Source organism: Natrix helvetica (genome assembly GCF_964273705.1).
Source record: "Natrix helvetica genome assembly, chromosome: 8".
Taxonomy (NCBI): Eukaryota; Metazoa; Chordata; class Lepidosauria; order Squamata; family Natricidae; genus Natrix; species Natrix helvetica.
Window position 1 is genome coordinate 6,525,644 of NC_138559.1, and position 27,996 is coordinate 6,553,639.

General features: G+C 43.3%; 1 protein-coding gene and 1 long non-coding RNA gene across 3 annotated transcripts in view; both read left to right on the top strand.

Moving 5' to 3' along the window:
• Nucleotides 1–27,996, top strand: part of LOC309396083 — a 171,433-nt gene that overhangs the window by 139,121 nt on the left and 4,316 nt on the right. The gene's annotated exons all lie outside the window — the stretch shown is intronic.
• On the top strand, nucleotides 1,291–27,988 carry LMAN2L (lectin, mannose binding 2 like). Of its 2 annotated transcripts, XM_081960813.1 has the most exons (9): nucleotides 1,291–1,462; nucleotides 3,611–3,729; nucleotides 13,922–14,039; nucleotides 18,696–18,778; nucleotides 21,371–21,403; nucleotides 22,383–22,544; nucleotides 24,644–24,758; nucleotides 25,739–25,858; nucleotides 27,257–27,988. In XM_081960813.1, the coding sequence occupies exons 1-9, from the start codon at nucleotides 1,300–1,302 to the stop codon at nucleotides 27,397–27,399; spliced, it is 1,056 nt and encodes a 351-aa protein (XP_081816939.1). In that variant the 5' UTR covers nucleotides 1,291–1,299; the 3' UTR covers nucleotides 27,400–27,988. The 2 variants fall into 2 exon arrangements, with proteins under 2 accessions (XP_081816939.1, XP_081816940.1); XM_081960814.1 differs by lacking the exon at nucleotides 21,371–21,403.

Consider the following 27,996-nt stretch of genomic DNA (forward strand, 5'->3'; position numbering starts at 1 on the left):
CAGTCAGAGCTGAAGAAGCTCCTTGGATGAGAAGTGAAATATCTTCAAAGAAAAAAAACCAGAAAGTCCAGTTGCCTCTTGAAAAAAAGCACCTTTAGGACAACCATGACCTGGGTGACTGAGAAGCTCCATACACAATTCTTCATGTACTTTTCTAGCGCCTCCTCCTCCTCCTCCTCCTCCTCCTCCTCCTCCTCCTCCTCCTCCTCCTCCTCCTCCATGCTATTCTATTCTACTCCACTATACTCTATTCTATTCTATTCTACTTTCCAAAATCTATTCCATTCTATTCCATTCCGTTCTATTCTCATTCTATTCTATTCTTCTTTCCAATATCTATTCCATTCCATTCCATGAAACAGGAATTGTGAGAATCTGAGCAATGATCCTTATTGCTATTAGGAAATTGCAGCCGAATCTTGCCAGCCTGGCATAACCCCTTTCTACGGCTACTTAAACCTAACAAACTCAAGGTAGAGTTATTTTGGATTTCTTTCTCAGACTTTCCTCTTTCTGAAGTGGTCGACAAAATATGCTTTCCTCCCTTAATGGTTTACCAATCCCATACCCATTTCTAGAGTCCGATTCCATTCCATTACTAAGCTCTAATGTTGCCCCCTATCATTCTTTTGGAACAAGTCCAATAAATGTGTTAATTTTGTATGTTGTTGCAGGAGTGGAGTTCACTTTGTTATGCTAAACCATAGATTGTTTGAGGGGGGGGGTCCTTGATGCTCTCTGAGCTTGCTTGTTTTCTGGCAGACATTTCACAACCCAACTAGTTAACACCATCAGTGCTAGAAGGGAGTGAAGATTGTGGAGTGGAAGAGAAGAAGGAGGGGAGGAGGAAGAAAAGGAGGAGAAGGAAAAGGAGGAGGAGGGACTGTGTGGGCCTTGGTGCTCTCTGACCTTGCTTGTTGTCTGGCAGACGTCGCATTACCCAAACTAGGTAACATCATCAGTGCTAGTAAGGAGTGGGGTTTGCTCCCAGTTTATATTCTGGTGTGTGTGTGTGTGTGTGTGTTCTTAGAGATTTTCTCCAAATTAACATATCACCTACTTTCCTTTTCACCTCCACGCTTGCTAAAGTCGGTCAGTTGTAAGTCGAGGACTTCAGAGCCGGACGAAACCCGGCGGTGCCCCTTTAAATCCGGGCGGAACTATTGCACTACGTTTCCCAGAAGCCTTCGCGGGAACTCTCCTTCCTTCGTCCAATCCACGAGGGAGAAGGGACGCGGAAGGGGCGGGGCGCGAGGGACGGACCAATCCGGAGGCCGCGAGCCCGACGGAGGGAGTAAGATGGCGGCGGCAGCTGAGCGAGCCGGGAGCGGGGATGCCGGGCTCCGTCGGCGGCAGCTGCTGCTGCTGCTGCTCTGGCTACCGCTGCTGGCCTGGAAAGCCGGGGCGGAGCAGATGGAGGAGTACCTGAAGCGGGAGCACTCGCTCACCATGCCTTACCAGGGTGCAGCACCTTCTCCTTCCCTTCCTTCGCGATTGCATTGGGCGAGCTAGGTGGAAATCCGTCCGGTGCAGCCCCTGCCCAAGGGAGGATTTCCCCCCCCCGCCTTGGAGAGGCTCCACCTGTTGCATTTCTGCCTGGGCTTCCCCCTAGAGTTGCTTTCCTAGATGCATGGGGGCGTGGGGGGTTGGGGAGGGGTTGCAATGCTGCATGCATTGTTTTTTGCAGCATGCAAAGAAGCGGTAGAGTTGCAGAGATTGGGGGGGGGGGGTTAGTAACTGAAATGGGCTGGGCCCAGGAGGGCTGTTGCTGGGTGCAAGATACAGTAAAAGCGGGCTGGGATTTCCTTGCTGGTGTTGCTAGCAAAGTGGGAAAGTGGTTGCACTTCCACCTGGGGGGTGGGAGGCCAGGTGGATGCAAGCTCTGTAATTCATCCAGGTTTCATAGGGGGGGGGGGAAATGTATGAAATAGACCCTCTTGGTGTGGGAAGACAATTCCTCCCCCCCCCCCCAAGAATAAAATATTTTGGGGAATATTAAAAAGGAGACTCAGTGGCTAAGACGCTGAGCTTGTTGATCAGAAAGGTCGGCGGTTCAAATCCCCAGCACTGCATAATGGAGTGAGCTCCCATGACTTGTCCCAGCTTCTGCCAACCTAGCCGTTCGAAAGCATGTAAAAAATGCAAGTAGAAAAATAGGAACCACCTTTGGTGGGAAGGTAACAGCGTTCTGTGTGCCTTCAGCGTTGAGTCATGCTGGCCACATGAACACGGAGACGCCTTCGGACAGCGCTGGCTCTTCAGCTTTGAAACAGAGATAAGCATTGTCCCCTAGAGTTGGGAATGACTAGCACATATGTGTGAGGGGAACCTTTACCTTTACCTTAAAAAGGTAAGGAGAAAGAGGGGAAAAAAACCTTAAGGGAAGCTGAAACCAGCCCGTTACCCCTGCCCCAAGCAGAAACTGAGTGCTTATAGAAATGCAGAATCCATTCAGAAAGACTGGGTCAGGCAGAGACTCCAGATAAGCAATACAGTTAGGCAAGCGAAAGATTGACAAGATTAGCTCCAACAAACACCTAAGGATTTGCATTTCCCCCTTCGCCTATAGAGCCAGCCAGGATCCCTGCATGACCCCATAGGAATCCAAAAGGTATAAAAACCTACTCACTCTAAACTCCATTTGGTCAGCTGTCCCAGAATCACATACTAATGGTTCTGCTTCATCGATAAAGGGAACCTTTCCTTCCAATCAGCCTCCACCTTCCATTTTATTTCCAGTGCTTTTCTCTCTGCTTGGACCTGCACCCGGATATTTCTTCCAACATTGGGCCGAAACCAAGCTGGGAGGCTGGAGCCGAGAAAGGCAGCACAATAGGGGGTGCACCTCCTGGGATTTGGGGACAGACTGGACGTGGGTGGGTGCAGAGAGGCTGTTTCCTGTTGCATTTCGAGTGGCGTTTTTAAAGTCCATCAGCGCAGGAGAGTATCCTCCTCCACGGTTGGCTTCTCCCATTGAAAACGGGGGTCAGCTTGGCATCGTGGCTTCGGCTTCCGATTTCAGGCTTAGCTAGGGTGTGTTGCAACACACAGCAAAGCATTGTGTGAACTGTGAAGGGCCAGAATGCCTCCAGAACTCCACTTTTGTTGTTCACCTGGCTTTGGAAAGACAGGCTTTTAAACGAAACACGAGGAAATAGAGCAGGGGTCGGCAACCGAGCCGCATGTGGCTCTTTCAACCCTCTGCTGCGGCTCCCTGTTGCTCAAAATATGCGCCACAACCGCCAATGTTCGACACCCACCGGCACGCACTTTATTGAGCTTTTTGACCCCTGGTAGGTTTTGTGGCTCCCTGAGTTTTCTGTGGGAAACAGACCCAAATGGCTCTTTGAGTGTTTCAGGTGGCTGACCCCTGAAAGAGAGACCTGGCACACCTCAAACTCAAAGAACCAGTCTTGCAACGTGGGCTTTCTTTGCAGCGTGACCTTTGCCTTCCTGAACTTTCCCCAAGAGGTTTAATTTTGCCTTCCTAACTGACCACGTCCCTCCTCAGGGCAGTTTTGGTCGAAAGGCACAGCTCAACCTCTTGACGTCGGCCGGTGTAGTTTTGACCTAGCCACACCAACCGTCCTTAACGTTCTTTGTTTTCCAGGTGTGGGATCCGGCAGCTCATCACTCTGGGAACTTGCAGGCAATGCGATGGTGATGACCCAGTTTGTTCGCCTCACTCCAGATATCCAAAGCAAGCAGGGCGCTGTCTGGAACAGAGTGGTAAGGTTTAATTGCCTGAGGGTGGGCTCTGGGACTTCATTAGGGCCGGGATAATTGGCAGGTACTTTCCCCATTGATGTTATCCTGCCTGTAGCAAAAGGAGGCAAGGGTGAAGCAATAAATAACAAAAGGTCCTTGGGGAACAAAGGTGAAGCTTGCAAAAGGTGATTTATCTTTGCCCAGTCAGAAGGTGTGGTCTGATACTGGATTTTGCATGTTGCATTAAGCCGGAATTTATTTAGCCATGGTTTGGGAAATAAATGAGAGATGGTTTCGCATACCGTCCTTTGTGGAAGCACCCTCTAAGTCAGCCCATGTTGCTCGGCCTTGGCAGAACGTGCTTTGGGCTTCTATTCATCGTTTAAGGACAGCTGTTTCCCAACTTTATGATGTGTGGACTTCAACTCCCAGAATTTCCCAACTGCTCATTGCAAAGTTGCTTAGGTTAAAATGTGTGAATAGAATAGAATACAAATGAAAATAGAAATAGAAAGGAAGAATAAATAGAATAGAATAAGAATATAATAGACTAGACTAGACTAGAATTCTTTATTGACCAAGTGTGATTGGACACGCAAGGAATTTGTCTTTAGTGCATATGCTCTCAGTGTACGTAAAGAAAAATAAAACAGAATATATTCATCAAGAATCATAAGATGCATAGTCAAGATTACTAATAAGCAATCAGAGTATACTAGGAAACAAATAAAACAATACAAATTGTAAAGATACAAGCAACATGGTTATAGTTATAAGTGGCAAGAGGTAGGTGGGAAGAGATAGGAAGGAAGAGAATAATAATAGTAGTAGAGTCTTAGTAGGTAATATGACAGTGTAGTAGGAATTAGTTGTTTAGCAGAGTGATGGCATTCGGGAAAAAACCATCCTTGTGTCTAGTTGTTCTGGTGTGCAGTGCTCTATAGCGTCATTTTGAGGGTAGGAGTTGAAACAATTTATGTCCAGGATGTGAGATATTGTCTGTAGATATTTTCACAGCCCTCTTTTTGACTCATGCAGTGTACAGGTCCTCAATGGAAGGCAGGTTGGTAGCGATTTCTACAGTTCTCATTATCTGTTGAAGTCTGCGTTTGTTTTGTTTGGTTGCAAAGCCAAGTAGTCCTTGACTTAACAATGACAATTGAATCTAAAATTTCTGTGAAGCGAGACATTTGTTAAGTGAGTTCTCCCCCATTTTACGAACTTTCTTGCCACGGTTGTTAAGAGAATCACTGCCGTTGTTAAGTTAGTAACATGGTTGTTAAGTGAATCAGATTCCCCAAATCTGGAGTGCAAGGGGGGGGGTCGTGCGTGGGCGTGCTACACCCACAATGCTATGCGTGCGACCCAGCGTGCATGCGCGCGTGACCAGCACCCCCCATACTTTTGGCGCACTTTTGTCCTCCCCAGGCTCCAGAGGCTTTCTAGGAGCCTGGGGAGGACAAAAACAGCCTCCCCACCCCCTCGGAGGCCCTCCGGAGCGCGAAAAACTGGCCCTACGGGCAAACCGGAAGTTCAGGAACAGACTTCCGGTTTGCTCATAGGGCCAGTTTTTACCCTCTGGATCCTTCAGGGAAGCCTCTTAAAGGCTCCTGAAGGCTCTGGAGGGCGAAAAATGGCCCTACGAGCAAACCGGAAGTCCGTTCCCGAATGGCCTCAAAAGAAGGCTGAAGTCAGATGGCCAGCGTGCACATGCGCGCTGGAGCTGACAGGGCAACAACTCGCATGCCCTACCAAATGGCTCCGTGGGCCACCTGTGGTTCACCATCATGCACACCATCATTCCGTGCATTTGATGAATGAGTTGCAGCTCAAGAAACTTTTTGACTTTCATAAAAGTTTAGTTGGTGCTATCAAACTCATCATTTCTTGTAACACGAGTATCAGTTTACACTCACTTTGTTTCAAGCCCATCAATGTTTTCCCAATAAGATACTTTGGGGTGTACTGCAAACAAGTTACATTTTGCAAATTTCAACATTTCCTTTATCTTGGAGAAAGGTGAATTTTATTGCAACTAATAGGACTTTTTCTAAGATCACCAAAGCAACAAAGTTTTGTTTTTAAAATGACAAATTCCTAGGATTTGAGAATTTAGCATAGGATAACTTGTATGAAAAATGAGTCAAAAAGAGGGCTGTGAAAATATCTACAGACCCCTCGCATCCTGGACATAAATTGTTTCAATTCTGCTCTCAAAATGATGCTATAGGACACTGCACACCAGAACAACTAAACACAAGGACAGTTTTTTTCCAAACGCCATCACTCTGCTAAACAAATAATTCCCAAAATACTCAATAATTTACTATTGAGTGTATTACTATTATTTTTCTCTCCCTTTCTAGTGTCTATCTCTTCCCACTTATGACTATAACCATGTTGCTTGTAACTTTCAATTTATATTGTTTTTATTTGTTTCCTAGTATAATTTGATAGCTTATTAGTAACCTTGAGTATCACTAAGTGTTGTATCATTTTATTCTTGATGAATGTATTTTATTCTCCTTATCTACACTGAGAGCATATGCACCAAAGACAAATTCCTTGTGTGTCCAATCACACTTGAGCAATAAAGTATTCTATTCTATTCTATTCTATTCTATTCTATTCTATTCTAGTACTTATTCTATTCTAGTCTAGTCTCCTCTCCTCCCCTCTACTTTATTCTATATTGTTCATTTCATAGTTTCTATTTTTGTTGGTGAATTTGCCTGAACAGGCAAATGAAACTAACTTCAATTGGTCATCCATATCCACATTCTTGTCTCTAAACATTTAAAAGAAGAATTTGGAAGTCCTGATTCTATGTGGTTAGTTTCATACATGACCCAAGATGTGATTTGCTTGTTTACGATTTCGTATGTTTTATATCTCTCTGTTTCCTGAGGCTTAGCCAGTAAACCAATTAAATTGCAGTTTGGGACAACATACTTATCAAGTTTACTGTTATGTCCTGCAAGTGAACCCTAGCAAATAGTTCACTTCCACCAAAATGTTAAAAGTTGACTGCTTTGACATTTTGGCTTCTATAAAATGTGTCCTTTTTTGTGGACTTTAAGTCTCTCATAAAAGAAAATGCTGGAATTCAATGTTCTCATCTAAAGATTGCAGAATCCATTCCACTTCTTGAGCAATGGGATTTCCCTTGGGCGAACTTATTTCCCAATGGAAGTTATGTGCATAGAAGGATTTTAGCCAAGTTGTATTTTAAGATGATGACATGGGACGCAGTGGCTTAGATGCTGAGTTTGTCGATCAGAAGGGTCGACAGTTCAACGGTTCGAATCCCTGTTTGTCTTCCGGGTTTCTGGGGTGCATGCATGCATGATGATCAGCTGTCCTTTGTGCACATGGAAGTGTTGAAAACTAGTGCGCACATGCGTGCCAGTCAACTGATTGAGAGTTGCGTTGCGCACCAGAACCCAAAAGTTTGGCATTCCCAGAGTGCGATCCCTTTGCGTGCGCAGCAGCTCCAAAAACCAGCATGTACATTTTTGCTGACCAGCTGATCATTGAGTGTGCATGCACACAAGAACCTGGAAATTTGGCTTTTCTGGAGCGTGGCCCCAACAAGTGCACATGCGCGCACCATTTTCGCGTGACAGTTCGCCATCACTGCCCTACACCATTTCTGACTGATGGCAGTCCAGTCTCTTCATGAAAGCTCCCACCACAACAAAGATCATATATTATATATTCAATGACGGTTAATATTTCTTTCTTTTCAGCGAACCTAATTCCCTTGCATCCTTGATTTAATAACAATATACCTTTATGTAATCACTTATCTCATTCTGATTTTTTTTTCAGTGTAAAAGTTTTTTCCAACTGTTTATGTTTATAAATCACTACTTTCGATTATGCATAATCCCACCAATCATCCATCAAGTATGCTTATGTTCATTGTTGTCCTTGTACATCATACATTCAAACAAAAATGTTATTCCTTCATTTTTAAACAAAGTAATCTACTCACTTCATAGATATACGAATCTTACATTACTTCCTTATTAAACTATTTATCAACAACAAGATATCTTTATAATATACATCACTACATGTACATCAGTTATTTCAAGTCTTTATTGTAAGTTTCTGGTATTATTCTCAATAAAAAAAAATCTCTGGTTTAAGGTCTATGTGTTTGTATATCATTTTCTCCAACCACATGTGAATTTCAGTCCAGTATCTTTTGGCTTCAGTGCAAGTCCACCACATGTGGTAATATAAGCCCGGTGTCTGATGACATTTTCAACACTTTTCCGATTTATTCTTGGACATTATTGCAATTCTCGTTGGGGGTAGATGCCACCTGTAAAACATCTTATACAAATTTTCTTTATATGCAGTTGACATTGTCATTTTATAATTTTGAGACCACAATTTCTGCCATTTCTCTAACTCAATCCCATGTCCAAAAATTTTCCCCCAAGCTATCATAGTTTCTTTAACTTGTTCCTCTTGTAGTTTAACCTCTAATAAATAGCCATATAGTTTTTTAATTACTTTTTCATCAGTACCTGTTAAAATTTTGTCTAGCTCAGTCATTTTGTTAATAAAGACCTTTTGATTTTCTATCTTCATTATATCTAGAGTGTATCTGCACATATGAATACCAATTCATTTCTATTCCTTCTTGTTTCAACTCTTGGATAGATTTGAGTTCCCCCTCTGCATTCAATATTTCAACATATCTAACTGTTTGTTCCTTTTTATATATTATTGCATATGAAAATGCTTCAATGGTTGATATCCAGACGAGTTTTTAAGCAATGTAATCTTTTAACCTTTTCCCGATTTAATAACAAGGCCTCACTTGTATAATGTCTTCTAAAATAACCATGTGCTTTAGTTCCCTTATACCATAAAAAAGCATGCCATCCCAACAGTAAATCATGACCCTCTACATTCAATAATCTAGAGTTTTTTAGTGTTATCCACTCCTTAATCCACATCAGGTTTGTTGCTTGATAATATAACTCCCAGTCAGGTAAGCCCAATCCTCCTTTTGTTCTAGCATCTTGTAGCAATTTGAGTTTTATTCTTGCTTTTTTCCCCTTGCCAGATAAACTTCAAAACTATTTTGTTTAGATCTTCAAAAAAGTCCTTGCCCAATCTGATTGGGATTGTCTGGAACAGGTCTAAGATTCTGGGTAAGATGTTCATTTTAATTGTAGAGATTCCACCTATCATTGATAGTTGTAGGTTTTCCCATTTCATCAAATCAGTCGCAATTATATTATACTGCTTCAGTATAATTAGAGTGCTGCATTTAGCTGATAGGTATATCCCCAAGTATTTAACCTTATTTGTGACTTGAATCTGCAAAACTTCAGCCAACTCTTCCTTTTGTCTTAATGGTATGTTCTTTGTCAAAATCTTTGTTTTATCTTTGTTTATTTTCAAGCCTGCTACTTTTCCATACTCCTCTATTCTTTCTAACAATTTGAATGCTGTCTCTAATGGGTCTTCAAGAATAAAAACCAAATAATCTGCAAACGCTTGTATTCTTTTAAAATTTTCATTCCTTTTATTTCTTCTTCTCTAATCTTTCTGTTTAAAACTTCTAATGTTAAGACAAAAAGTAATGGAGATAGTGGGCAGCCTTGTCTCGTACCTCTCTTTATTTCAATAGAGTCTGTCAGTTCTCCATTTACCATTATCTTGGCTGTTTGTTTATGATATACCATTTGTATAGTTTGAATACATTTCTTACCAAAATTCATCTGTTCCAATTGTAAGAACATACATTGCTAATTCATGTTATCGAAAGCCTTCTGTGCATCAAGAAACATCAAAGCCATTTGTTTTTCGGGGTGGGCCTCATAATACTCCAAAGTATTCAAAATCGTTCTCATATTGTCTTTAATTTGTCTCTTTGGTAAAAAACCATTTTGATCAGAGTGGATAAAACTATTTAGGTATTTTTTAAGTCTCTCTGCTAATATAGATGCAAATAATTTATAATCTGAATTTAATAAAGAAATTGGTCTATAGTTCTTGGTTTGTGTTAAATCAGTCTCCTATTTGGGTAGCAATGCAATGTATGCTTCTGACCATGATTTAGGTATTCTACTCTTCATTCATAACTTCTAAGAGTGGGAGAGACAAAGATTCTTCAAATGTTTTGTAGAATTCCACTGGTAATCCATCCGGTCCCTGGGTCTTTCCATTATTTTGTTTTTTAAGTGCTTCCGTTAGCTCCATCATCGTTATTTTACCTTCCAACATTGTTCTAGTTTCGTCTAATATCTGGGGAAGATTAGCATCCTGTAAATATTTTTTGACTCCTCTCTCTTCTATTTTCTCTTGTTCATACAGCTTAGTCTTGTATAATTTTCTTCTTCTCAGCATTTCCATACTGAATTTGTCCTTGCTCATCTCTTAGCTGCAATATTTTCTTTGCTTCTCTCTCTTTTTTCAGTTTATATGCCAACCATCTGCCTGGCTTATTTGCATTTTCGAAGTAGTTCTGTTTATTACCTCTATTTTTTGTGCCAGTTCTTCCTTTTCCAGTAGATCCATTTTGTGTTTAATTGTATCCATTTTTATTTTAACATATTTGTTTTGTGGAGATCTCTGTAGCACTTTTATAAGTATTTTATAGTCGTTTTCTAAAGCTTTATGTGTTTGTCTTTTCTTTGAATTTTTCTTCCTTCTGTAGTCTATTATCAGACCTCTAGTAACGGCCTTCATTGTATCCGAAAGATTCTGCATTGATGTATCTTCTTTTCTATTTTCTTTAGAGAAAAAGGCCAGTTCTTTTTCCATTTTCTGTACAGTCTTTTTCTTTCAATATTATATTATTTAGTGTCCATCTAGATCTTGACCTTTGGCCTTTCCATTTGATTGTAATTGGATTATGGTCCGCCCAAGTGCTTGTTTCAATCTCGATTTCTTGTACCTTACAAATCAGTTCCGTCGAGGCCCATATCATATCAATTCTGGAAAATGATGAATGTCTATTTGAATAAAAAGTATATTGTTCTTTTGTAGGATTTCTTTCTCTCCAAATATCTTTTAGATTTGTTCCATCTATCATCCTGAAAAAGGATTTCGGAAGCAATTTTCTATTTAACTTTGTTGTTTTGTAGTCTATGTTCTAGTTTACAATGCCATTAAAATCTCCCATCATACAAATATCAACATAGTGCAAGTCAGAAATTTTTTTGTGGAGTTATTTGTAAAATTCATCTTGCTTTTCATTGGGTGCATAAATTGCGATTAAGAGTATTTTTTTTAATATTATCCATAATTTCCACCATCAAGATTCTTCCCTCTTCATCTGCATAAATTAGTTTCGCTGGAATATTATCTTTAATATAGAAGATCTCTTTTCTTACAATTCGCCAATGTAATAAACATTTTTCCAAGCTTTGGTTGTACTAGTAGATATTCAGTTCTCTTTTGAATATGCATTCTTCTATGCAGATTATGTCAAGTTTGAGCTTTTCTAATTTGTGAAATATTTTCCTTCTTTTAATTGCTGAGTTTCTATTGATTGTGACCATTTTCCCCCTCCATGTTTAAACTTTATATACAGGGTTTATGGCTCTAGTTGATCTAGGTTCCCGTTGTTCTCTGGGATTTACGCCACCTACCGCGCCTTCTGCTTCATCAATTCCGCCTACAGCACCTTCTATTTTTTCAATCTCAATTATGGGTGCCTCCAGTAGTTGTACCAATAGTTCTTCTTTTCCAGTTTTCTCAGCCATTCCTCTGAAGTGTTCTGCGTAGAAGGCTTCTGCCTTATCGATTGCATCCATTCTGTATCTTTGCCCTTGCCATGCAAATAATCTCTTCGGGACTGTTTAGGTATGGATTGGACCATCCTGGCGATCCGAATTCGACGGCTATCCGGAGAAGCCGGAAAAGTCGCCATATCACCACGACGTGAAGCCCCTCCTCAGCATTTTTATCTTTTTATCGCCAATAAGGCATAGAGTATAATGTGGTTACAAAAAACGTAAGCTTTTTCAAGTGGGGAGTAATATCTTGGTATTCTGCTTCCCTGATTCTGCAGCTTTTACACTTGAGAGAATTTGCTGATCTTTATCGGGTTGTTTGCTATCTGGATCAGTTCTGGCTCTGTAGTTTAACCATGCGCGTTGGGATTAATTACTGTCTTTCTTGGTCCTAAATATAGCTCAGGCTAGAAGGGGAATACGTGGAGTGTTGGCACATGGAATTGGGAGCGTGCCGCTGCTGAGGTTGTGTGTGGGTTGTCCTTTGGCACCGCTAAGGTTGCAAAAACAGTTGCCCCCTTCAGCTTCTAATATTTGCAAGCTCTTAAAAATAAAGGAAGCGTCTGGTAAATGTTTTTGACTGCAGCTAGAAGATCGTCTTCTGTGTTTCTGAAGACAAAAAAAAAATTGGAGGAGGGGATGAATAAATGAAATGAAGGCACCAATTGTTTCTCTCAAAGGGGCTTTATCAAAAGGCAATTGGACTTTCTCTTTTTTTTCCTTGAAGACTTTTCGCTTCTCATCCGAGAAGCTTCCTCGGTTCTGGCAGGATGGTGGTCGTAGGGTCGTCTCACCTGGTTGGCTCTCTGAGGGCCGTTGAAGCCACTTGAGGCTTTATCTGGATTTATGATCCTTCTGTTCTGACCGAGGCTTCCCAGGAGCCTGAAGCGAACTCCTTGTCCCAACAAAAACCCCTTTTATTAATTGACTGTGAATTCTGTTCATTCACAGCCAGCAAACTCTTTCAAGGGAGGATTTACAGTCACAGACTTTATCTGGCTTGGAGAGCTGACAGGCCGATCTCTGCAGAACTTGGCAAGGAATCTCGGAGAGTCAGGAACCAATTAAGTGAACTAATTGTCTCCTGTAAACTCCACTACACTTTCGCTCCTCTTTTATTCCCTCTGGGATGGGCCACCTGTGGCCTTACTCCCAAGTCGACCCCTGTTCTTTAACTCTTTCCTTAGTCTGGCAACTCTGTGCATGCGCACACTGGGAACAGGCTCCAGCTGTTCATCTGCCTCACTGATGTCTGACTCCGAAAGCAGCCGGTAACTGGCATACGGCTCTGCCCCCCGCCCTCTGCCTCTGACACAGAGCACTTGTCAAAGCCTTCCCCAGACTCCAGGACTGGCCCATCTTCCTCCCCAACCTCCTCACTGTCTGACTCTGCAGCTACAACACCTTCTGATTTCCTCCTCAGAACGAATCCTTCCACTCACCCCCAACCATTCTGTCAGAACTGATGAAGCTTCTTGGACGAGAAGTGAAAATTCTTCAAGGAAAAGCAACCTTTTGAAAAAGCACCTTTGGAACAACCATGACCTGGATGACTGAGAATCTTCATAGACACCCAACTTTTTTTGTTCACTTTTTGTGATGCCCAGACAACTTCAAAGCAATTGAAGTCAGTGATGTTCCACCTGGGAGCTTTTTTCGCTCAGTGGCAATTATTTACAGGTAGTCCTTGACTTATGACCATTACTGGGCCCTAAATGAGACATTTGCTAACTGAGTGTTTTGCCCCGTTTTGCAACCTTCCTTCCCACAGTTGTTAAGTGAATTCCTGCAGGGACTGTTCAAAGTTACAGCGGCATGGAAAAATGTGACTTATGATTGTTTTTCACAGTTACGACATTTGCTGCACGTGTTCAAAATTCACATGCTTGGCAACTGGTTCATATTTATGACTGTTGCTGCGTCCCAAGGTTGTGGGATTCCCCCTTTTGCGACCTTCTGACAAGCAAAGCCAATGGGGAAGCTGGTTCCACTTAACAACCGGGTTACTAACTTATCAACTGCAATGATTCCTCTTCTGGGTTTCAGCTGGCCTTCGTGCATGCAGCAGTGCTGGAAACTGCAAGAACTGGTCTTCCGTTTTCCTGCGTGAGCATGTGCCCCGGCAGCTGATTGTCGTGCGCCCATACGCGCCATTAAGCGGAATATTAAGTGGCTGGTGTGCATGTGCGTGCCGGAAACTGGAAGTTCATTTTTGGGCACATGCATGCCCCCTGGGCAGCTCCTCCTCCGCGTTGCGGCCCAGACGAGCACATGCACGCAGTCCCCTTTTGGCACTCGGTGCCGAAAAGGTTGCCCATCACTGGTATAGGGCCTCCTGCTTGAGCAGGGGGTTTGACTAGAAGACCTCCAAGGCCCCTTCCAACGCTGTTATTCTGTTTTTAATGGTTCTGCCTCCATTCTAATTTGCTTCTTTTTGCTTTCCACAGCCTTGTTACTTGAGAGACTGGGAGATGCAGGTGCATTTCAAAATCCACGGGCAAGGGAAAAAAAACCTCAACGGAGATGGCTTTGCCGTCTGGTACGCCAAGGATCGAATGCAGCCAGGTAAAAAAACTTTTCCAAATGTATTTGGAAATCTTTGATCTCGGGTGCCGCAACCTCCTTGCTGCAAGCCAGGCCACCTGCTGGAAGATTTAGAAAGATCCCCTTTCCTTGGTTAGGGGGAAATTTTATACCTCTTGATACTTTTCCGTGTTTCCTTCAGTAGAACCTTTGGGGAAAAAAAGCTTTATATAGAGAATGTTTTTCGGAGTATAAGACACACCAAGATTTTGAAGAGGTAAATTTAAAAAAAAAGTTTTTGCACTCTGCAGGCTTCCCAAACCCTCTGCACTTCCATTTTTGGGAAGGGGATAAGGTTTCGGAGGCCAAAAATGCTGTATTCAGTGTATCAGATGCACCCCAAAAAGCCATTGTTAGAAAATATATATATATAAGCCTAAGCAAAGTTTGTCCCAGAGGTGCTTTTTTCAAAAGACAACTGGACAACTGGAACGTCCTGCAAAAAAATCAGGTGGAACAATGTCTTTTTTTTTAAAAAAAGATTTTTTTTTTTTGGTTAAACAGACAAACAACACAAACAAAAAAAAATCATCTTTCGTTACATATTATAGAAGTGTGTTGATTGGTTACAAATATCTTTCGTACATCTCTTCCACAGTCATAACTTATAGTTCATATCACATTGTATATTTTAAATAAAAAATCTTTATATATCTTACTGTTAACATCCCACAATTCTCATTTGACTATAATTGTTTTAATGTCCTTTTGTATGAAATAATCCAAAATTGAAAACACAACCACATAATGACATTTCATTAATTATTTCTAATATCATCCAATAACATTACACCTATATAATATGTTCTAAGTAAGAATTATGATTGATAACAAAATTTCTAATCCTCTTTTCCAAGTCGCTGTTTACTGTTTGTATCCCAATACCTTTTATTGAGCCAGTACATTATATATATATATATATATATATATATATATATATATATATATATATATATATATATATATATATATATATATATATATATATATATATATATATATATATATATATATATATTGTTAAGTATATCCCTTGTCATTTCATTGTTATTATTATAATAATTGTTATTTATTAATAGAAATTCATTCGCTAATTATATCAGGTTTCCTCTCTTCAAATCAATACATGTGTGTACCTTGTTATCATTATCAATTATTTATTTAACATATCACTCCAAAGATTACTAAATTACTAATCACTAATCATACTGTAGAAGTGTGTTGATTGGTTACAAATAACTTTCATGCATCTCTTCCACAGTCATTACTTATAATTCAAATCACATTGTGTATTTTAAATCAAAAATCTTTATATATCTTACTATCAACATACCATGCTTCTCATTTGACTGTAGTTGTTTTAACATCCTTTTGCAAGAAATAGTCCAAAATTAAAAAACACAAGCACATCATAGCATTTCATTAATTATTTCTAATATCATCTAATAACATTACCCCTTTATAGCATGTTCTAAGTAAAAATTAATTATGTTTGATAACAAGGTTATCCTCCTTTCCAAACCACGTTTACTGGTAAAGTAATCAGTTGTCTTGTCTTTATAATCATTTTCCCCTTCAATTTTTGGGACTCTGACCCCATCATTTTTTGCTGTTATAAACTCTATTTTTTCCATCTTCTTCTCAATTCTCTCTGTTATTTCTAATAAATTTTGAATTCCGGCCAAGATGTTTTGCAAAGTTATTGTTTCTTTTGAATATTGTGCCATTTTGGCAAGCTGGTAGATACTGCCACTCTGGCTTTCAAGGCTTCTTATATTAAATTAGCTTAAACACAAGTTCATTTATGATCTTCAAAAAAAGAAGGTTCTGTTTCTTTTTCTTTCCCACTGCCAGTAAGACTCTCAAAGTGCACCTGTAAAAACAATTCGTGCCCTTGCTTCTTATCACTTTCTGTAAACAAGTTGCCAAGCCTTGAGTTACAAGGTCAGTGAGATCAAAAGGAAAAGGGAAAGTGCATTGTTTCAAAAACTCAAGCCTTCAGCCTCCAGTGACAGTATTGCTTCCCACTCTCTAATGTTATTTCAAACTTAAAAAAACAGAATTAAATAGAATTAATAGCAAGTAATAAAAGTCCTTGTTGAAATAAAAAAGAAGACTTTAATCCATAGATTAAAAAATAAAAATAAAAAATAGAAGAAGAAAAACTGATCCGTTCTCTTTAAAAAAAAAAGAGAACACTTCAATCCACAAAGTAAAATTACAAAGAAAAAGAAACACACTATCCAAAGCAATCCAATATAGGTTAATTTCGCTGCTTATTTTCTTCTGCTTTCGGATTTAATTTAACTTTATAAATTTTTGGGGGGGACAGTCTTTTCCAAAATCGTAAAGTTTCCTCACCAGATGGACACACTTTCTCTTTCCGCTTCCCTTCCGTTCCGGAGCCATCCCAACTTCATCAGTCTGGGGCTGGACTTTTTGTCGCCGGCTTGAAGAACTTCTCTTGGATTGATCAGGGACTTTGCAGTGTCCCTGAGATCAGCAAGACGTATGCTTCCTCTTTCACCGTCTCTACGGGACAGTTTAGGTCCGATTGGACCACCTAGTGGCAAAAGTATCGATGCTCCGAGACCGCACGTCCGTATCATCGCAACATTGGCTCCTCCTTCCCGATGGAACAATGTCTGATGACTTCTTTCGATCGGTCCACGATAGAAAGTGTCATCACATACCGCAATTACAGTATAGTACACTTGGTTAACTGCTGCGGACAGGAAGGCACTACAGAGAGGGATCAATTCGTCACGAGAAACCATTGGTTGCCTTCTTAACACCACTGGGTGACATCGCCAGGTCCCACTGCTTTAGCAGAGTAAGGAAGATACTCAGAGATGATTCACACCCTGGTCAGTGTCTCTTCGCACTTCTACCATTGGGCCGAAGACATCGAAGGATAGCCAGCCAAACAAATAGGTTTAAAAATAGTTTCTATCCTTGGGCACTCTTTAAACACAATCGCAATCACTCCACGCACACATGGAAACATATGACTAGTTTTTCTTTCTTTTTCTTTCTTTTTCCAATTACTTGCATAGGGATTATCCTTTATACTATTTATGTGGTTTGTATTTGTTGTCATGGATTGCACTAGGAGAGGCTAAAACCAATTTCGTTGTATACACGATGTACAATGACAATAAAGGCTATATCAGCAATAGCAAACCTTGTTGTAAAAGTGTGCCAAAATTGTGCGTGCCTACACCCACAATTTAATGCATCCCACCCACCTGTGCAAGCATGTGTGATCCCCCACCCTGCGCATGCGCGCATGCCCGCCCCCTAATGTGGGGAGGAGTTCCCCCCCCTCAGGCTTTGGGGGCTTTCCTGAAGCCTGGGGAGGGCGAAAACAGTCTCCCCCGGCCCTCCGGAAGACCAAAAATCAGGGGGCTATACTATATTTCCTGGGTTTTTTTCCCTTTGATAACATTTCGCTTCTCATCAAAGAAGCCTCTTCTATTCTAACTTGACTGGTGGGGAATCGAGAAACTTTCTTGGATGGGAAATGAAACATTTAAAAATGAAACAAACAAATAAACAGTCCAGTTGCCTTTTGAAAAAAACCATCTTTAGAACAATCATGAACTGCGTGATTGATTTGATTCCTTTCACTTTCTAAGCACGTTTTCTTGTGCAGGTCAGGTTTTCCTGAATTTAATTTGGGCAAGTGCAGAAGAGAATTTAAGCTTCTCCAATGCAAAAAAAAAAAAGGGGGATAAATTCTTTGGGGCTCTCTCAGCTTGTTTTCTTGCAGACTTTCTTGCACTGATGATGTTACCTAGTTTGGTAATGAAACGTTTGCAAGAAAACAAGGAGGCTCAGAAAAGGACTCCTCATTTCAACAAATATTCCCCTTTTTATGAAAGCATGAAACAATGGAGAAACATTCCCCCCAAGTTTTTTATTTTTATTTTTTACAAAAACATCAGATCAATGTGTGAACTTGAATGTCATACATAGTAATACAGACAAAGTTAAGCAAGTTCATCCCAAGCCTTACATTCCATCTACTTATGCATTAAATAAAACACTTGCATTCAATTATAATCCATCATTGTTCAGTTGTTCCATGTTTTCTCTTTATAATGTGAAGAATATATACCCAAATTTCCCCCCTTCTCTTATTTCAGCCTTTCATTTTGACTTTTAATCATATCACCCTTTGTTGAGAATTTCTTTCTTTCATATCTAATTTATAATCATGTCACCTACTTACCAAAAGAAAGGGGAAAAAAGAGAGAGAGACGGAAAAGCAACTCTGAATAACAACAGAAAAGAAAAGCATCCATCATCTCTTGCCCGCTTTAATATTTTAATTGCTATGCTTTAAAGCAGGGGTGTCCAAACTTGGGAACTTTAAGACTTGTGGACTTCAACTCCCAGAATTCCCCAGCTGGGGAATTCTGGGAGTTGAAGTCCACAAGTCTTAAAGTTCCCAAGTTTGGACACCCCTGCTTTAAAGAAAGATAGGAAAAGGAAGGGACAAGTCAAAACAACAATATAAAAAAAGAAACATTTATCTATCCATTATCCCTTCCCCGCTTCAAAGCTTTAATTGAAACATTGGAGAAACATTTGCTGGGGTGGTATGTTGTGGACACAATCTCTTGTCTGTTCCAGGGCCGGCCTTTGGCAGCAAGGATACCTTCATAGGGCTGGGCGTGTTTGTGGACACCTACCCCAATGAGGAGAAGCAGCAGGAGGTAAGAGCCACCTCAGAATGGCTGTGCAGGCAGAGGAAGAAGGCTGGGGAGGGGTCTTTGGGCTCATCCTGGTTTGCCATTGAAGCTAGTTTAGAGAAAAGAAGGACTAGGGGGGACATGATAGCAGGATTACAGTATTTGAGAGGTTGATACAAAGAAGAGGGGGGTCAAAAGCACCAGAGGGCACGATAAGAAATCATGGATGGAAACTAATCCAGGAGAGAAGCAACCTGGAATTAAGGAGAAACCTCCTAACAAGTGAGAACAATTAACCAGTGGAACTGCTTGCCACCGGAAGTAGTGGGTGCTCCATCAGTGGAGGCTTTCAAGGAGAGAACAGCCACTTGTCTGAAATGGTATAGGGCACTGTTGGTGAACTTTTTTGGCACTGAGTGCAGAAACGGGCGTGCGCAGGTGCGCGGGGGAGCACCAGAAACCGAAAGAGCAGCTCCCCAGCGTGCACGCGTGGGAGTGCTGGAAACCGGAAGAGCAGTTCTGAGCTTCCGGTTTCTGGCGTGTGCATGCGCGCCGGTCACCTGGTCTTCCGGCTTCTGACATCCATATGCATGCGAAGACCAGCTGGCTGGTGTGCATGTGTGCGCCGTAAACCGGAAGCTCAGCTTCCCGGTGCGCGCATACACACCAGGGAGCTGCTCTTCCTGTTTCTGGCACTCCCATGTGCGAGAAGACCAGCTGGACAGCACACATGTGCACGCTAGAACCCGGAAGAGGCTACAGCTGGTGTGCCCGGAGAGATGGCTCTGCGTGCCACTTCCAACACATGTGCCATGGGTTTGTCATCACGGCTATAGGGTCTCCTGCTTAAGCAGGGGGTTGGACTAGAAGACCTCCAAGGTCCCTTCCAGCTCTATTCTGATTGGACTAAAAAGATTGTTGGCTGCCATGATGTTCCTCAGTTCCAAATCTGTCATGGCTTCCAACGTGAACCCTAGGTGGAGAATTTGCTATTGGGTGTATTTTGCTCTTCACCCTCATGTTTTCCACACAACCCACAGAAGCTGGTTGAATGTTCAGGTTGTTTGCAACAATTTGAGTTATGGTGGGGAAGGGGCAATTTAGACGGAACGGGAAACCCACCTCCCTCCCCCCAGGGGCCTGGAAGTAACAGCTGGCTGTGCTTTGGAGCGTCACATAGGCACTGCTCTGTGTTTTCACCTAGTTTTAGGAAGGCAGGACTGCAGCCTGTGTGACCTCCAGGCCCCCACTGGTCACCCTTGGAGAGGGTGAGACAGGAATAATCTGCCCATTTGGGGTGGTGGGTTCTTGGAGGTTAAGGGTCAAAATTACTTCCTTCTTTCTAATGCAGACGTGTCAAACTCGATTTCATTGAGGACCACATCAGGGTTGTGTTGGACCTTGGGGGGCTGGGGGGCGTGGCCAGAGTGGGTGTGGCCAGGTTGACATCACTCGTGTCGGGGGAGGTGCCTGTGGTGGCCCAAGCACTTTGACAGGGAAAATTGTTTTCAGGGTGGCCTTTTTTTTTCTTCTTTCCTTGAAATTTTGTGGAGAAACTTGGCTTTCTTGTGTTTTGATATATTTAGCCTGCTGTTTTTGTTGCTTCTGTTTTAGTGGAGTCACTTGAGCGTCTGTTGCGTGGTAATTACTAATTGTTTGGAGTCAGCTTCCCAAGAGCCTCCTCTGCAGAACTTAGCAATTAGCAAAGTTTGTAAGAAGCCAGGTGGATCATTTCAGCCTACGCTGATTCGATCTTGGGAGTTTGCCCAGGTTGTGGCCCACCAGCAGAGCTGGCAGCAGATTCAGACAGTGTGGAGGTTGGGGAGGGACATGGGCCAGTCCTGGAGTCTGGGGAAGGCTCGGATGAGGGCTCTATGTCAGAGGCAGAGAGGACCGTCTGACAGTTATCAGCTGCCTCCAGAGTCAGTGGGGCAGAAGAAGAGTGGGAGCCTGTTCCCAGTGTGTGCATGCGCAGATCTGCAAGGAGAAGGGAACAGCTAAAAAACAGGGGTCGACTTGGGAGTAAGTCCACAGGTGGACGTTGAATGGCCCCTCCCAGAAGAAATAAAAGAGGAGCGAAAGGGGAGTGGAGTTTGCAGGAGACACTTAGTTCATTCCTGCATTCTTGCTGAGTATTGCAGCGTCTGAAAGATATCAGCCTGGCCACTCTCCAAGCCTGATAAAGGTCAGTAATTGTGAACTATCTGGAAAGACTGTGGGAGAGGAAAGACTTTGCTGGAGAGGAATTCACTGTCAATGAAATAAAAGGGGTTTATCGGGACGAGGACTTGGCTTCGTGCTGCTGGCGAAGCCTCAGTCAGAACACTCTAACTGGGTGAGCTTGCTTCAGTCTGCATTCTGGTCCCCTTTGCCTTTGTAAAGCAGAAGTTTATCCTCCAGCCACTTCCAGCATCCCTTAGCTTTCTAGCCCAGGGACCCCTTCCAGCCTTTCCCCTAACCTAAAGGGTGGGCTTTGAAGGAGGAGGAGGAGGAGAAGCCCAGGGATTGGATGAAGGAAGACTAGGTGGGCTTGAGACAATCTGTTGGGTGACTCTCTCTTGCTTCTGTCCCCCTCCCCTCCCCTCCGGCTTTGCAATAATCGTTGTGGATTCCCAGGCCCAGAAGAAGAGGTATTCTTCAGGAAACCAGGTACTTGATATAGTCCTTTCCTCGATCCTTTATTCCAACCTTCTCCATTCCATCTCTCTCTCTTCTTGCTCCTTGATTCCACTATTACTTCGGGCAGGTAATCCGATGGCACAGCTTGGCACAGTGATTGTTGGCACCCTAGTATTTCCCTTTTCCTCTATAGATGTGATTATAAGAACCATAATGGTGCAGTGGTTAGAATGCAGTATTGCAGGCTTGCTCTGTCCACTGCCAGCAGTTCGATCCTGACCGGCTTAAGGTTGACACAGCCTTCCGAGGTTGGTAAAATGAGGACCCAGATTGTCGGGGGCAATAGGTTGACTCTGTAAACTGCTTAGAGAGGGCTGCGAAGCACTGTGAAGCAGTACGTGCTATTGCTATTGTCAACAGGGCACCTGAGCTATGGTGGCGCAGTGGTTAGAATGCAGTACTGCAGGCTACTTCTACTAACTGCCGGCTGCTAGCAGTTCGTCAGTTCAATTGTCACCGGCTCAAGGTTGACTCAGCCTTCCATCCTTCTGAAGTCGGTAAAATGTGGACCCAGATTGTTGGGGGCAAGAGGCTGACTCTGTAAAGCACTTAAGGTGGGGCTGTAAAGGACTGTGAAGTGGTATATAAGTCTAAGGGCTGTTGCTTAACAGTTTTTCCTTGCTTGTTGGAGGGGCGTCTAGTTCCAGTGTCCCCCCTGTTTCAGACTCCTCATATCGCTGGAACCAGTAAAATCAGAGAGTACTATAACTTCGTTTTTCTCAAGCTTGGCAACTTTGTCACCATCTGGCTGAATTGTTTGGTCCTCAGTTGTGTCCTGAGCTGCCTTGCTGCTTCCCAACACGCCTCATCCTCGTCTCGGCCTCTTCAGCTCAGCTCCATTGTTTCATCCTTCCTTGCATGCTACTTTCCACTCTTTGTTGAATGTGAACCGGTGTGAAACTAGCATGGCGAATGGCAACACGGTCTCTTCCTTCTGTTCCTTCTCCAGCGTGTCTTCCCGTACGTCTCGGCCATGGTCACCAACGGGTCCCTTATCTACGACCATGAGAGGGACGGGAGGCCGACTGAACTCGGGGGTTGCACGGCCATCGTGCGCAACTTGGAGCATGACACGTTCCTGGTCATCCGCTACGTGAAGAGGAGGCTCACTGTAAGCGTCTACGGTCTGCAACTGTCAATACAGTTTGCGCAGTGGTTATGATACAGGTCGGCTCTGCCCACTGCCAGCAGTTCGATCCTGACTGATTCAAGGTTGACTCAGCCTTCCATCCTTTTTGAGATTGGCAAAATGTGGACCCTGGTTCTTAGGGGCAAGAGGATGACTCTGTAAACTGCTTAGAGAGGGCTTAGAGAACCCTAAACCTATCATCTACTTCAGTGTTTTTCAACCTTTTTTGGGCAAAGGCACACTTGTTTCATGAAAAAAATCACGAGGCACACCACCATTAGAAAATGTTAAAAAATGTAACTCTGTGCCTATATTGACTATATATAAAGTAATTCTCTTGAATAGGAATCAAATAAACACAAAGAAAGTATTTTATAATTACTTTATTATGAAATAGTAAGTAAACAGAAATATGAAAAATTATAAAATACTTTATTCAGTGCGCAACCTGGGCCTGTTTGGCTGAACACAAAGCTGATATTCTGGCTGGAATCGAAGAAAGACACACGCGTAGCTCTTCGTCAACAGCTCTCAGTCTCTCTCTGTATTTAGTTTTTATAGTCCACCAAGGGCATCAATCATATTAGCCCAGGCAGGGATCTGCAAAATTGGCTCTTAAGACTGGTGGACTTCAACTCCCAGAATTCTGAGAATTGAAGTCCACCAGTCTTAAAACAGCCACCTTTGCAGACCTCTGTGTTAGCCCAAAGCCTGGCGCTGGGCGGGCCTTGCTCCCCCATTGGTGGAGCCCCAAGAAGCGAGGAGGGAGAAAAAGAGACGGAGGCAAGGAGCTTCTCCTCCCCCCCCTGCAAAAATCTTATCAGGGAGTCGGCGTGATCGGCTAATTTGCTACTGCCCGCCCGGCTCCCCGGTTAGATTTTTGCTGGGAGGGGGCGGGGGGGGGGAAGCTCCTTAGCCTCCGTTTCTTTTTCTGCCTCCTCGCTTCTCGTCCCCGCCAGGCGGATCTGATCGGAACACCCGTGTGCAAGAGGCGAGCCCTTACTTTTATTATTACTTTTATATTTACTCCGTCTCCTCCTGCTCCCGTCCTCCTGGTTTTTTTTTTTTTTTAATCTTTCGAATTTTTCAATTTTTCCCACGGCACACCAGGCAACATCTCGCGGCACACTAGTGTGCCGCGGAACAGTGGTTGAAAAACACTGATCTACTTTACCTATATCCTCTTTCTATCATATCTATCTTTCTCTTTCCTTCCTTCCTTTTTTCTTTCTTTCCTATCTATCTACGTATCTGTCTGTCTCTACCTGTCTCATATCTCTCTCAATCTCTCACTGTTTTTCTCCATGTCATCCATCCATCCATCCACCTACCTATCTACCTATCTCATCTCTCTCAATCTCGTACTGTTTCTCTCCATGTCTGTCTGTCTCTTATCTACCTGCCTGCCTGCCTACCTACCTGGCTCATCTCTCATCTCAATTTCTCACTATTTCTCTCCATGCTCATCCATCCATCCATCCATCCATCCACCCACCTACCTACCTACCTATCATCTATTCCAACCTATCCATTAGAATGCATTATTTCAGGATAACTCTGCCAATAGCCAGGGGTTCAATCCTGACCGGCTCAAAGTTGACTCAGCCTTCCATCCTTTTTGAGGTCGGTAAAATGAGGACCCAGGTTGTTGGGGGCAATGTGCTAACTGGCTGTAAACCACTTAGAGAGGACTGTAAAAGCATTGTGAAACGGTATATAAGAATAAGTGCTATTGCTATCTTCCTTCCTTCCTTCCTTCCTTCCTTCCCTTCCTCCCTCCTCCCCCCAGTGGTTAGAAGGAAGGAAGGAAGATAGCAATAGTACTTAGAGTTAGATACCGCTTTACAGCTTTCTCTAAGCGGTTTACAGAGTCAGTCTCTTGCCCCCAACAATTTAGCTTCTCATTTTACCCACTTCGGAAGGATGGAAGGCTGAGTCAACCTTGAGCCAGTCAGGCTCAATTTGCAGTCAGCTGGCAGTCAGCAGAAGTAGCCTGCAGTACTGCACTCTAACTACTGCGCCACCGAGGCTCCTGAACCGAGGTTGAAGCTAGAATGATCCCTTTCTTGTTTTGACTTGAGGTCTTGCTCGACATTGATGGAAAGCACGAATGGAGAGATTGCATTGACATTCCCGGAGTCCACTTACCCCGTGGATACTTCTTCGGAATCTCTTCCGCCACGGGAGACTTGTCAGGTATTCTTCAAAAGCCTAGCATAGCTGGAAGAGTTTTTCCTACTTTTTTTTTTTTTTAACTTCGGGAGAAGAGCCTTAAAAACTAGTGATGGTCATAAGTCAAGAACTACTACTTGGAGACTCACGGGAGTTGAAATCTATTATTTGAGACTAGCCAATAACCCGGCGTTGCCTGGGTATTTATAAGGGGGGAATGTCCGGACCAAACGTAATTTCTAACGTTGGATTTTCCCCCTTACCAGAGGGAGTCCCCTTGTGGAGTACTGTGAAGCTGTTACCATGGCAACTCCATTGTGCTGTACAGCAGAAGCCATTTTACGGCAGTACAGTAGAAGCCATTGTAAGGCACAACAGGCTGTATCTTAACAGAACACCCCCCCCCCCCACCGAGGGGTGTTAGGGTGTCTTACCCCCACAATATTTTTTTCCGTTCCTGGAAGATATGAAAAACGGGAAAAGTGCTATGAAAAAATGCCACAATTCTTGATTTTTCTTCCACAGGTAGTCCTCAACTTACAGCCATAATTGAGTGGCTTTAAGACTTGTGGACCTCAACTCCCAGAGTTCCTCAGCCAGCAAAGTTGCCAACCTTGGCAACTTTAAGCTGGCAACTTTAAGCTGGCTGAGGAACTCTGGGAGATGAAGTCCACAAGTCTTAAAATGGCCAAAGTTGGAGACTCCTGTGCTAAACCAAGACCTATGCTTTTAAAACCCAGCACAACTTAATGGTTAAGATGCTGAACTCTAGGGTGGTGGTGGTGGGATTTAAGACCACAGTTTCAAGTTCAGCCTTCAGCCACTGAGTGAATTGTACGAACATAGCCTAAACATTTAAACTTTTAAATTCAAAACCTTTCAAAGCAATCTCGAAAGCAACCTGGAGCAAAATTCAACAGCTAGTTAACTGGGGAAAGTAATTTGGGGAATGGCTTCTCGTGGAACCCCCTCCTCATTATATCCCATTTCGTCTTTGGACTCAGACAATCACGACATCATCTCTCTAAAGACATACCAGCTGACAGTTGACCGGACAATGGAAGAAGAGAAGCGTGACAAAGAAGTCTTCCTTCCTGTGGTGGACAACATGAAACTCCCTGGGAGTAAGTATGAGGAAAGCCTCTGGAGGCTGGGGAGGGCGGAAAAGAAGCCCAACGGGCCAACTGGAAGTTCGTTCACTTCACTATACTATGCTATGCTATACTATACACTACACTACACTACACTACACTACACTACACTACTCTACTACTCTACTCCACACTATATACTATACTATATATTCTGCTCTACTATATACTCTATTCTTCTATTCTATTCTACTATACTATATACTATCTACTCTACTATCTACTCTACTACTCTACACTATATACTATACTATATACTCTATTCTACTATTCTATTCTATTCTACTATACTATACACTCTACTATATACTATCTACTCTACTATATACTCTACTCTACTACTCTACACTATATACTATATACTCTGCTCTATTATATAGTCTATTCTTCTATTCTATTCTACTCTACTCTACTCTACACTCTACTCTACTATATACTCTACCATGTACTATACTATATACTATACTATACTATACTATACTATATACTCTACTCTATAATATATACTATACCAGTGATGGGGAACCTATGGCACGCGTGCCACAGGTGGCATGCAGAGCCATTTGTCAGGGCACGCGAGGTGCTGCCCTGTGAGCTGGCCAGCATGCATGCGCGTGCTGGCCAGCTGAGTTCACCGTTTTTAAAAGCCATTTTTTGCCCTCCCTAGGCTCCAGAGGCTTTATAGAAGCCTGGGGAGGGTGAAAAGAGCCCCCCGCCCCCCGGAGGCCCTACAGAGGCTTCAGGGACCGTCCGGAGGCTTCCCTGATGCCTTCAGAGCGCTTAAAACGACTCTTCCGGTTTGCTCGGAGGGTCGTTTTAAGCGTTCCGAAGGCTTCAGGGAAGCTTCCGGACAGTCCCTGAAGCCTCCGGAGGGTCTCCGGGGTGGCGGGGGAGGCTCTTTTCGCCCTCCCCAGGCTCCTATAAAGCCTCTGGAGCTTGGGGAGGGCGAAAAAAGCATGTAAAAATGGGGGGGTCGCTCCTGTTGTGCGCGCATGCGCACTGGGGCGCATTGCATTATGGGTGCGGCATGCCCGCACACGACCCCACTGCGCTCCCCCCACTTGTAGCACGCTAGCCAAAAAAGGTTCGCCATCGCTGTACTATACTACACTACACTACACTACAGTACTATACACTATACTGCACTACACTACACTATTCAATGTATTCCAGAGGTGGGTTGCTCCTGATTTGGCCCAGATCGGGCGCACCAGTAGTAGCGGTGGCAGGAGGCTCCACCCATCCGCACGGACACTTCTCTGCATGCGCAGAAGCATCACGCGCATGAATGAGCTAGTCGTAAAAAAAATGGAAACCCACCACTGACTTGTTCTTATAGCTGAGCTCAACCTCTGCATTTGTCCTTTGTAGTGGTGACGCCGATGGAGCCCATGAGTGGCCTTGCTCTCTTCCTGATCGTCTTCTTTTCGCTGGTGGCCATCGTCTTCGCCATCGTCGTTGGTGTGATCGTTTACAACAAGTGGCAAGAACAGAGCCGGAAACATTTCTACTGACCCACAGGGCCTCCTCTTGGGATTCCTCCCATCCTCCTGGCTTTCTGGACCGACATCGGATTTCATCAGCAAGTGGGGGGTGGGAGATCATGGAAACAGGCAGCTCAACTCGGGAAGCCATGTCCGCGGAGCTCCTGGCTCCTAAACCTAACAAGAGGGCTCCCATTTGGACCGGTGGTCTCCTTGTGGTGGTGAGCCACCGTTCTCTCTGCTCTTCCCTTTGCCTTCCTTGAATGAAGTTCTCAGCACTGGCTTTCGGTGGGACGTTGGACGGGCGTTGTCAGCCTCCCACCACAAGGATGTAGCACCTAGTGGGCCTTCTGTTGACTCGTTTTGGGGAGTGGGACGGGACGCATTTAATGAAGCGATTTGGAGCTGCCGTCTTCGTCTCCTCTAGCGGAAGAGGTCGTTGGAAGATGGGAAACTGTGGTTTGGGAAAATGTCATGGTAGCAGGGACAAGGAAATTGGGATATGGTCATCGGCAGTAACGAACTGAATGGTTTTGGGGGATGCCTTAAGTAGCCTAATTCTGCCTGGGGGACAAAGGCAGAGATCCTTGTAGCTTAAAGAAAAACCTCATTTTGTGCAGCCCTGCA

What these genes read in the sequence shown, in the direction of transcription:
- LMAN2L (XM_081960813.1), top strand. Translation starts at nt 1,300, where the DNA reads ATGGCGGCGGCAGCTGAGCGAGCCGGGAGCGGGGATGCCGGGCTCCGT. An exon ending in CGCCACGGGAGACTTGTCAG is followed by an intron (nt 24,759 to 25,738) that starts GTATTCTTCAAA and finishes CTTTGGACTCAG; the next exon opens with ACAATCACGACATCATCTCT. An exon ending in CAACATGAAACTCCCTGGGA is followed by an intron (nt 25,859 to 27,256) that starts GTAAGTATGAGG and finishes TGTCCTTTGTAG; the next exon opens with TGGTGACGCCGATGGAGCCC.